Source organism: Entelurus aequoreus, linkage group LG02 (assembly GCF_033978785.1).
Source record: "Entelurus aequoreus isolate RoL-2023_Sb linkage group LG02, RoL_Eaeq_v1.1, whole genome shotgun sequence".
Classification (NCBI taxonomy): domain Eukaryota; kingdom Metazoa; phylum Chordata; class Actinopteri; order Syngnathiformes; family Syngnathidae; genus Entelurus; species Entelurus aequoreus.
In genome coordinates, this window is record NC_084732.1 from 74,776,312 (window position 1) to 74,788,686 (window position 12,375).

Below are 12,375 nucleotides of genomic sequence, written 5' to 3' on the forward strand. Positions count from 1 at the left end.
TTGGGGTGCTGCCCCCACTTATCACTCTCCTTTATATATCGGTGTCACCCTGCCTAAAGTCACGGGTCCAATGTTCACCCTACATGACAGTATGTTTTTCATGTTTGTTTTCTATGCTACACCAAGAGTGTTTAAATTTGCCTAGGCTATGCTTCGACTTCCCAGTTGCACGACTTTGTTTGAGAAGTAAAAAAGATTAATCTTACCTGCACAGTGCTTCCTGCCCGTCGTTCAGCATCTTGGAGAACACCATTACCGGGACAATGTGACTTGAACAAGGTTGATGGATAACTTGCTCTGAAATCGTAATTCAAAGTAACAAGTGGATTGTAAGGAATTCATTTTTGATAACCAAAAAAAAGGCTTGGAACACAACTTGTTGCATGATCAGATCATTTTAAAGTGTTGAACATGCAATACAAAGCAGATCACAAGAAGTGATGTGGCTGACCACTAAAAGGATTTGGCAGGCCATTTTGAATGATTGGCAGCTCCGGGCCTTGACTTTGACACCTGTGCATTATGGTTTGCAGGTTGCGTGAACATTTAATTTTTAATACAAAAATAAATCAAAGTTATCCATTTATTTATTCATATTTAAACAGGAGGAAAAGGAAAACATAGCATCTTTAGCTATATTTATCCATGTTTGGCCATAAAAAACAGCCACCTTAAAGTTAAGACGATAGTCACACGCACACACACACTAGGTGTGGTAAAATTATCCTCTGCATAGACCCATCCCCATGTTCACCCCCTTGAAGGTGAGGGGAGCAGTGAGCAGCAGCGGTGGCCGCACTTGGTAATCAGTTTGATGATTTAACCCCCAATTCCAACCCTTGATGCTGACTGCCAAGCAGGGGTCCCATTTTTATACTCTTTGGTATGACTCGGCCGGGGTTTGAACTCATGACCTTCCAGTCTCAGGGCGGACACTCAAACCACAAGGCCACTGAGCAGGTAAGTTGCGTGGGTGGCTCGAGTGTCATCAATTGGAGATGCCTGCTTGACCTAATCATGCATTTAATTGTTTGTAGTGTAGAACATGTACATTAAATTATTTAGTGTATTGATTGTACCCCTGTGAAAATTTCCTTCAATGTGCAATTACATTTCCGCATTCCTGCGTTCATACACGTGCGTAAATGCAGGGAGTGCATGAACCCCAATGGGGAGCATGATTCACCAGAACACTGACAAGAAATGTTGACACACGACGGAAGAATATAAATAATACAAAATAGCCCCTGGAGTGGGCGGGGCTCGCTTCACGGAGCTTCAAGACGAGCCGCAGCTGTGAAAATGCTTGATTTGATACGCAGCCAAACCTTCTTTTTAAATGCTAATATCGTAGATAATCACCCTCGTTATTAAACTTTGATTAATCTTGCAGCCCTACCAGTGAAACGCTGTCTTTTCATGAATACAACCTCAGTGGTTTTTGTTATCTGTTTGTTTATAAACAGGAGGAACAAAAACTACAAAGCCAAGCCACTTCTTCCAAAGGTAAAGAAGACATTTTTTGTTTTTGCAATGTTTATGTACAATATTAGGCTGTGTTGGTAAACACCGCCGTGTCTTGGTTATCATCTCCAGCACTTATTGAATGTCAAGTCACTGAAGTACCTCAGCAACCTGACGCTTCATGACCGTATCACCAAGTCGCTGCTTCATCTCCACAAGAAGAAGAAACCACCCAGTATCAGTGCCCAGTTTCAGGTCAGAAACACACACATAAAATACTCAAGGAGCCTGTAGTAGTCGTAAAGGGTACTGTTTTGCAGGATTTATGTCACCGTGGAATCTCCCTTAAACTGTGAATATGACAAAAACAGGGTGTGTGTCTCTTTAACGTGGGCGATGGGTGAAGTCACCCCTTTATTTTCTCTGCCTGTTTTTTGCTCATTTAGTGTGTAATCCATTATGACGCTCACACACCCACCTCAAAATCTGAGCTGAATGAAATCATGTCTGCAAATTTAAGTAGAGGAAATGTATGATGGGAGGGTTTATTTGTTTCAGACGGGCTTTACAAGTTACACCAAATGAAACAAACAGTTTGCTGAGAAAGTGAGGTTCCTCTCATTTACACACCCGTTAAAAAAAGTTGTAACTAATGCAAGCTCTGTGTGGGATCATAAAAACCTGTAATGGAGACATGAGGGGTCAGGCTCCTCTCGGAAGTAGTGGAAATTGAATTGATCCCTTCTAGAGCCAAACGTTCTCTGGTGTTAAACCTTTTATCATCTTTTTCATGTTTGTAAGTGAAAAGTGAAAAAAAACAAGTTAACCACTATTGTGAACATATATTTTCATACTTAACATGAATGATGAGTGATGAAAGCGAAATTGAGAAGTGGTCAGGGAGATTAAAGCTTAATCATGATTAATCACAGGTTAAACACAAGTGAGGTATGTATGAATGAGTGAATGAATGAATATTATATACATATATATTTATATATACAGTACAGGCCAAAAGTTTGGACACACCTTTTCATTTCAATGCGTTTTGTTTATTTTCATGACTATTTACATTGTAGATTGTCACTGAAGGCATCAAAACTGTGAAGTGAAAACCATTTCAGGTGACTAACTCTTGAAGCTCATCGAGAGAATGCCCAGAGTGTACAAAGCAGTAATCAGAGCAAAGGGTGGCTATTTTGAATAAACTAGAATATAAAACACGTTTTCAGTTATTTTACCTTTTTTTTGTTAAGTGCATAACTCCACATGTGTTCATTCATAGTTTTGATGCCTTCAGTGATAATCTACAATGTAAATAGTCATGAATATAAAGAAAACACATTGAATGAGAAGGTGTGTCCAAACTTTTGGCTTGTACTGTATATAAAACTAAATATCAAAATTGCACCAAAAGGGCCATACATATCAGATATTTAACCAAGGAGGAAGATGACTAAAATATTGCCCAATTTTACTTTAGAAAATGAAAATCAGACATCATATATTTCATATTAGAATGTATTTTTTACAAGCTGCCTGTCACAGAATGAGTCCAACGCCCAATTAGTTAACAATCCCTGCTTCCAGTGCTCACTGAGCTTCACCCTTGCTCGATATGAAGTTTGACGTGACGTCATTACTGACTGGATTTTTGTCCCCAAAACTTGTGCCCAAGTTTTAAGTTATACAACTTCAGGGACATTCTCAGCTAAAAAAAACAACAAAAAAACCGAACACAAACTGCTGACTTTCTGGCTTTTACGTGAGTCTTGGTTGTTGGTAGCAATTGCAATGAGAGCTGCTGGCCCCAGTGTGTGGATGACTTCACTTCCCACATCCTGTGCTGCTCCGATTGCTTTAATCTCCCATGGAGGAGGCTGAATTCCTCCTACAGCTGACACACACACGTAGTAATAACACAGTAATAAGTAACTGCGCATGGAAAATGCACACAAACCACATGCTTACAGTATGTGCTCTTTTCACCGTTTCACCATCGTGACACATGGACAAAACTATACGATGCACACCCTTTTAAACCCTTGTTTATTGCAGTTAATTGGTTCCAGGCCTGACCATGGTGAATTAATTTCTGCGAATTAGGAAGTATTAATTATAAATCAAATGTGTTCATAGTTTGAGTAAAAATCAAGTGTTTACGATTTTCTAAGTATAGTTCTTAACATTATGAAAGCCCTCTAGACATGAAATAACACCCGCATAGTTACTTTTACATGTGTTCAACCCAAAATAGTAGACATCCATCCATCCATTTTCTACCGCTTGTCCCCTTTTGGGGATAATATTAGAAAATAAGACCATATACTGGACTGACTTTAGGAGCCATGGTCTTATCTAGTGGCCAATACTATTGTAATATTGACATTTTTAGTCCATTTAGCTATTTGTATGCTTGAAAATACTTAATTTAGGACAAAAATACATAAAATATGTTTTAAAAAAACTACCAAAAACATCCACGATAGAGGGAAGCCGCACATTTTGAAGCCAGCTAGTTAAGGGAAGACTTTAAAATAGTACCTCAGTTTTTGTTAGTAATCTGTCCCAAAATGTCAGCAGAAGACCGAATACTACAGAAACCAATCCAATTTTTTCCATAAGAATTCCATCCATTCATCCATCCATTTTCTACCGCTTATTCCCTTAATTAAATTAATTTGTTACAGACATCTAAAAATATCAACACAAATCCTTTTTTTAATACAGAAGACTTATATAAAATACATATACACGACAAATGAAATGGATAATGAACATTTAACATCACTTTTACCTTTATTGAACACTTTTGTTGGTTAATATTGAATCACAGTTCTTTATTGAGTTCAATAGTGGTTATCATGTTTTTATCAAAGTGCTAGCACTGGAAACTCTCTTGGTACAGGGTGGATTATTTCACAGTTGTAATCCATTAAAAAAAAATACACAGAGACTGTGTAAACAATATGTGGGATTATTTGTTGGTTAATTGGAGTTTATTTCAATTATGTATACAGTGTCAGTATGTTACCTCACAAATGTTACTTAGTTACATTTTTTCCTTCCATGTCCAAAAAGGAGTAGGAAGAAGCACATGTTATCTAATCCCACCCAAATTCCACTTCACAGCAATTACTAACACATATGTTCACTTCCTGTTCTCAATTTGTACTCAATTTACATTAGTGTGTTCTAAATACATCAGTTCTCCCCATATATAGTTACATCCATTATAATTTACTTAATGAGATGGATATTATCGTATTTTCAATATTAATTGAATGTTTTTATTTTGGAAATTAACTCAAAAGACTTGTATCTCAAGTCTTCGTCTCCCATTGAAATGAATTGGCATTTTAACATATACAGTAACATGTTTTTTTAAAAAGAAAAACAAACGTTTAGATAATAAATACAAGGTTTGTACGGTATACAGGTATTAGTATAGTACTGCTTATTTGCTATTACTTTTACCATCATATTTGTACATGTCGTATTTGCTGATGTTGCTCTGTTGTTGTTGTTGTTGTTGTTGTTGTGTTTGCTGTTGTTGTTTTTGTCTCTCTGTCTAATCCCCCTCTTGTCCCCACAATTTCCCCCTCTGTCTTCTTTTTTTTCTCTTTCTATCCCCTCCTGCTCCGGCCCGGCTGCACCAAATGATAATATAAATATATTTAATAAAGTCAAAATACAAATAAGGCAACAAGAGAAGTATCCTACACTTCTCTTTTGTAAAGTAAATCTGAACAGCCGATATGGGCATCTACATCTACTATATGATTTGCCTGAGAAGCTGGGCAGGACATTATTTAAAAAAAATAGTACCGCGATACTAATGAATCATGTTCGGTACTATACTGCCTATGAAAAGTACCGGTTTGTGGTATCATCAAAAAACAAATTTAAAGTATCCAAACAACAGAAGAATAAATGATTATTACATTTTTACAGAAGTGTTGCTATAACATGTTAAAACAGAAAGCAAGCAGATATTAACAGTATATGAACAAGTAGATTAATAATTCATTTTCTACCACTTGTCCTTAATAATTTTGACAAAATAATAGAATGATGAATGACACAATATGTTACTGCATATGTCAACAGACTAAATTAGGAGCCTTTGTTTGCTTACTTACTAATATCTTGTATATTCGCTTTTTTATTTAAGGACACACTTGCAATAAGAAACAATTGTTTCAAGATTTCATTTTAAGATGTTTTTGTTAAAATAAAGCCAATAATGCCATTTTTTGTGGTCCCCTTTATTTAGAAAAGTATCAAAATACTTTTGGTACCGGTATCGGTACCAAAATATTGGTATCGGGACAGCACTAATAAATACGGTGTAAAAACAGTACAATAGAATGTAGTACTAACAACTACAGTAGTTTTATGAAGTAATCTAATAATAATAATGTACAAATTTACCTGACAGAGTGGACTTCTACGGTATCCCCTACCAGCTGCTTCTCCGTCAAACACACCGAAAGCAGCTCTTCCATATTGTCCTTGATAAATATCAGCCGTTTGGATATTATTTTAACATTCTTGGTTAGCGTTTATTGACTTATTCTGCTTCGGTATGGTGCAGACGAGCTCTGTTACGCTCCTGTTTTGATGATTTCTTTCAATGAATATCATCCACTTGTTCCTCTCAGCTCTGTTCTTCACATCAACGTTCGTCGATCACATGGTTGGAAAACAAAGTCATGTCGATCTCTAGATATAAGCTCATCCTAGCGAGTGAGACCAGATTTTTTGAAAGTCTCATACGTGGGCCAATCTTGCTACGCCATGTAATGGCAGAGATGTTTGTAACTCAAATTTTTGCTTGCCATTTAAAGGCTTACTGAATTGAAATGTTCTTATTTAAACGGGGATAGCAGATCCATTCTATGTGTCATACTTGATCATTTCGCGATATTGCCATGTTTTTGCTGAAAGGATTTAGTAGAGAACATCGACGATAAAGTTCGCAACTTTTGGTCGCTGATAAAAAAGCCTTGCCTGTACCGGAAGTAGCGTGACGTCACAGGTTGTGGAGCGCCTCACATCTGCACATTGTTTACAATCATGGCCACCAGCAGCGAGAGCGATTCGGTCCGAGAAAGCGACGATTACCCCATTAATTTGAGCGAGGATGAAAGATTTGTGGATGAGGAAAGTGAGAGTGAAGGATTAGAGGGCAGTGGAAGCGATTCAGATAGGGAAGATGCTGTGAGAGGCGGGTGGGACCTGATATTCAGCTGGGAATGACTAAAACAGTAAATAAACACAAGACATATATATACTCTATTAGCCACAACACAACCAGGCTTATATTTAATATGCCACAAATTAATCCGTATAACAAACACCTCCCCCCTCCCGTCCATATAACCCACCAATACAACTCAAACACCCGCACAACACACTCAATCCCACAGCCCAAAGTACCGTTCACCTCCGTAAAGTTCATACAGCACATATATTTCCCCAAAGTTACGTACGTGACATGCACATAGCGGCACGCACGTACAGGCAAGCGATCAAATGTTTGGAAGCCAAAGCTGAGTACTCACGGTAGCGCGTCCGCTATCCAACTCAAAGTCCTCCTGGTTGTGTTGCTCTAGCCGGCCGCTAATACACCGCTTCCCACCTACAGATTTCTTCTTTGCTGTCTTCATTGTTCATTAAACAAATTGCAAAAGATTCACCAACACAGATGTCCAGAATACTGTGGAATTTTGCGATGAAGACAGACGACTTAATAGCTGGCCACAATGGTGTCCCAATATGTCCGCACAATCCGTGACGTCACGCGCAAACGTCATCATACCGAGACGTTTTCAGCAGAATATTTCGCGGGAAATTTAAAATTGCACTTTACTAATCTAACCCGGCCATATTGGCATGTGTTGCAATGTTAAGATTTCATCATTGATATATAAACTATCAGACTGCGTGGTTGGTAGTAGTGGGTTTCAGTAGGCCTTTAAAGCATAACAATCAGCGAAGAGACACTCTTATCTCAAAACGCTCATTATTTGGGGCTACCACTGTGCACGAAGACCCTGGTACCACTGCACTATAACAAAGTCCCCCCTGGCCTTGGCAATGACTACTGCTTGTTAAATGGCAAAGATTTTAGTGTGTTTTAGGTTTCATTTTGACGTTCTATTTTTGTGTCCCGTTCTGCAGGCCTCTCTCAATAAGCTCATGGAGACCCTGGGTCAGTCGGAGCCTTATTTTGTCAAGTGCATCCGTTCCAATGCTGAGAAGGTAAAGCATGTACAACTTGGACAGCGGCCATGTTGATTGTTTTGCTTTAGTTTTTTCCAAAGCATTTTTTTTTCATTCCCCTTGAAGTATAGGACTCCTCCAGAGCTGTTGTTGATCATTTCCTGTTCTTTTCTCTTCCCCCTCCTGTTGCTCCCTCTTTTGTCATTTCCCTTGGTTTCCCTTTCTTCCACATTCCCTTCACAGCTGCCCTTGCGGTTTAATGACAACCTGGTGCTGAGGCAGCTGCGCTATACAGGTATGCTGGAGACCGTGCGCATCCGGCAATCAGGCTACAACGTCAAGTACAGCTTTAAGGTAAATTCACAGGCACTGGTTGTCAACCTTTATGAACTAAATTGTTTTGGGCGCCACATTTCCAGAACGCTAAAGACCGGACTTCTCCCTTCATTTTTGGTCTTATTTTTTATGTTCCAGAGAACCAGCATCCGTGACAGTAGGCAATTGATTTTGATTGAGTTATTTTGTCAGAGTTACAGGAACGCTCTGCTGTTTTTAAGGGCCGACCTCAAAAAAGCTGTCATCTCTAAGACAGCACACTTGTGCAGTGTTTCTTAACCATAGGTTAGTGGAACCCGACTTAAACAAGTTGAAAAACTTATTCGGGTGTTACCATTTAGTGGTCAATTGTACGGAATATGTACTTCACTGTGCAACCTACTAATAAAAGTTTCAATCAATCAATCAAAAAAGTCCAGGCCGCAGCGGTACTCACTTGTAATACACTTTTCCACCACTTGAGGCAGTCATGACAATCTCAAACAGAAGAGGTCTGAAACTAAAGTCTTAGAAGTTTCTCAAGTGCAAAAATTATGACTAAAGGGGTTAAGTTAAAGTTAAAGTACCAATGATTGTCACACACACACTGGGTGTGGCGAAATTATTCTCTGAATTTGACCCATCACCCTTGATCACCTCCTGGGAGGTGAGGGGAGCAGTGGGCAGCAGCGGTGGCCGCGCACAGGAATAATTTTTGGTGATTTAATCCCCAATTCCAACCCTTGACACTGAGTGCCAAGCAGGGAGGTAATGGGTCCCATTTTTATAGTGGTGAAGCTATATTTTAATTTACACTTGTTGACAGTTTATTCAAGAAACATATATATATATATACAGTATATATATATTGTATATATATATATATATATATATATATATATATATATATATATATATATATTATTCATTTAGTTAAAATGTATTTATTTTAGCATAGCCTGATCATATGTAAATGTATTTTTCACCAGAAAAATAAAAAGTATTTTCGTTATATTTCATATATTTAATGAGTATTTATTTTTGTAATCCCCTTGATCTGAGGCAAACCATTTTTTAAAAAGTGCAGTTCCCCTTAAATAAATGTTTAAGAATCCCTGCTCTAATCCCTGCTTTCAGAATCTTACGCAAAAAAGTGAGTTTCTCACAAGTTTTTTGAACTGGCCACCAGTTGAATAGCCCAAATGATGAAAAAAGAGGACCTAAAATGGAACCTTGAGGAACACCAATAGTATAACTTAGGAAGTAAAACAAATGACTACTGACTGCACCTGAAGTAAGCAAGCTACAGCAACAAATTAGGTACACGAGTCACATTACGAAAAAAAAAAAGTGTAACTGCCAAAAAAGAGAGGACTTAAAGGCGTGCCTTAAGGAACACCTCAGTTATGTAAGTCACACGTTTGGACCCCAGTTTTATAGGTTTGCTCGCAAGGTTAAAATATCGATGCAAGGATCTGCCAAAGTGTTTACAGTGGTCCAAGTTTCTCAATACAACAGGAGCACTCTTGTGTTTTTAGGAATTTGTTTGTTATTTTAGTTGCTTCACAAATTGACAATGACGCAAAAATAGTGTACAGTATTATACTTAACTGAACCAAGCTGTGCTGTTTCAACTTTAACACAGCATTATTCAGAAAGTCTCTCCAATTGCCAGAGTCATAAAAACATTATTCATTTGTTTCCACAAGCTCACTGTGACTAGTTTATGTATAAAATCTATGTCTATCTGTGGTTTAGAATAGTTCTCCAGCAAGAAATCCCTCAATGAGCCACAGATTAGCCAGTGAACTGTATGCATCTGTGTATCATATTAACATTTTTTCCCCTCTATGCAAGCATATGCAGGCCAGAAGCGTCATCAATCTCACTCTTCAAAATTCCAAATCTTGAATGGTACTTGACACTCAGTTTTCCACATGTCTAGGGTGGTAAATTCTTCCCCCCAAAAAATATTTTTTTACTAATATTGCTCAAATAAAAATCGTTGGGTGGTATTATAAATGTGTTTGGGTGATTTTAATCCTACATGATGATAAATGTGTTTTAGGGTCTGAAGTAAATGCTTTAGTTCCGTTTTGTGGATTAAATATTATGATTTGTGGCAACACTGCCATTGCATGCTGAGATTTGGGTAGAGATTTAATCCATGCATTGATATTTATTGAGGCTCTTAGTACGTCTGTCTTTAAGTGTTGTACACCAAATTCCAACTTTTAATACTATTGTTATATTGTGATAATGCCTGTTAATGATACGTTCTAGCTGTGTCCCGCAAATTTGGCAGCAACGAAATGTAGCGTTTAATATCCTTCAACAGTACAAATTCTCCCCTAAATAAACTGTTTCTTACACCTACCATTATCACTGGAGGACTAGAAGACAAGGAATAGCTAAACTGTGTTGTATATGTACCTTTGTGTGAATTGCAATAGTGCTATGTGGGAGGCACATTCTGGCCTGTGTGTGACCTTGTCCACATGGACTGGCTGTAAAAGTATCTTTTCTCCCTTACTGTTGCTCATTTAGCAATGCAGCATTGTCCAGAGTTGCGTCATATGCTCTCTTCCCCCTCCAAACTGAGCCTACTCCCTCCCTCCCACCTTGTATTCAGTGTATAAAGAATAACACATCTCTCTTTTTATCACGCACTCTTTACAAACAGTACTTGCTATGAATGTGACCTGTGCCTTTCTGAGATGCTCGAGCTTCTCAAATAAATCTAAGAAAGATCATTTTGGGCACAGTGAAACAGGGGTTAGTGCATGTGCCTCACAATACGAGGGTCCTGGGTTCGATCCCCGGGCTCGGGGTCTTTCTGGGTGGAGTTTGCATGTTCTCCCTGTGACTGCGTGGGTTCCCTCCGGGTACTCCGGCTTCCTCCCACCTCCAAAGACATGCACCTGGGGATAGGTTGATTGGCAACACTAAATTGGCCCTAGTGTGTGAATGTGAGTGTGAATGTTGTTTGTCTATCTGTGTTGGCCCTGCGATGAGGTATCGACTTGTCCTGGGTGTACCCCGCCTTCCGCCCGAATGCAGCTGAGATAGGCTCCAGCGACCCCGAAAGGGACAAGCAGTAGAAAATGGATGGATGGATACATGGAAAGAAAAAAATCCAATACAAAACAAGCTACACTACACACCATAGGAGGATCAAAATCTTCAATCGATACAAATACCAACAGTATTTGTGTCCATATATAGTCAATATTTGATCAATATTTGTAATTATCACAAACATTTTTTTTCCCGTTTTTGTTATTGTTAACAAATTCTAAAAAATAAGACAATAATAGTTATTGCTTTTTTAGTTATTTTGCACAATTGACTTTATAATACATTTTTTAAGTAATGAAAAGGAATAATGAAATAATATAATAATAATATTGATTAATATTGCTACACTGCCATAATTTTTATTTGAATTGTGATCCAAAATTTTATGATCCTGAAAATTTTAAATGTCAGTATCAGCATTGGTATGACAAATAGTGCCCCTTTAACATCTTGGTATTGGATCGATACGAACATTGGCGGGATCACCCAAAACTAATATAAAGTATCCAAACAATAGAAGAATAACAGGTTAAAACAGAAAGTCACAGGTAATAACAGTAAATTAGTAAGTAGATTAATAGTGCTTTTGAGAAAATAATACCAAAGTAATTGACGCAATATGTTACTGCATACGTCAGCAACTAAATTAGGAGCCTTTGTAACTTGTTTTGAAATGATTATATTATTATTTATATGCCCAATAAAATATCATGATATATGTTGTTATCACAGCAGGCTGCGATATATATTGCAAGACATTTTAAGACATATTGCCCATCCCTACACTTAGGGCCTGATTTACTAAGATCCAAATACCACGCGGTAAACGACGTGAGCAATCTGTAAAATTGTGTGTACTATTAGTGGGCATGTTGCATGCGAGTTACTGACACTGTGTGCATTTGAAAAGTAGTGCAGACCACCCTATTTAAATGAGAGACATGAAATGCAGTCATAAAATGTTAAATGAAAGAAGAAAAAAAAAATACAACAAAAAACTGTACCTTTCTTTATCCCTTTTATATAACCATCTAGAGAACTTGTTGCAGAAAACACATCTATCAGTGTCAATAACAATAGTAAACATACCGTTAAACATTTAGGATTTGCCCAGCTGGAAGAGAAACTGGCATACGGTGTGTGAGCCAAGCAAAACTCATAAAACAACCCCTTGTGCTTTCTAATGTAGATAACTGATGCATCATCGCTCCAGACATTCCTCCGGACATACAGTATTTAGTGCTGCGGTCAGCACTAATGAGAAATATCCTGGCCATGATATCATTTTGG

General features: G+C 37.9%; 1 protein-coding gene across 8 annotated transcripts in view; it reads left to right on the forward strand.

Annotated features, from left to right (window-relative positions):
* The window catches only part of myo9aa (myosin IXAa), a 220,808-nt gene that overhangs the window by 170,814 nt on the left and 37,619 nt on the right, over nucleotides 1–12,375 (forward strand). For all 8 annotated transcript variants that reach the window (XM_062032142.1, XM_062032150.1, XM_062032189.1 and 5 more), the window contains 4 exons: nucleotides 1,467–1,506; nucleotides 1,597–1,719; nucleotides 7,651–7,731; nucleotides 7,936–8,046. In XM_062032142.1, the coding sequence (XP_061888126.1) occupies nucleotides 1,467–1,506; nucleotides 1,597–1,719; nucleotides 7,651–7,731; nucleotides 7,936–8,046 (355 nt within the window). The remainder of the gene's footprint in view (nucleotides 1–1,466; nucleotides 1,507–1,596; nucleotides 1,720–7,650; nucleotides 7,732–7,935; nucleotides 8,047–12,375) is intronic.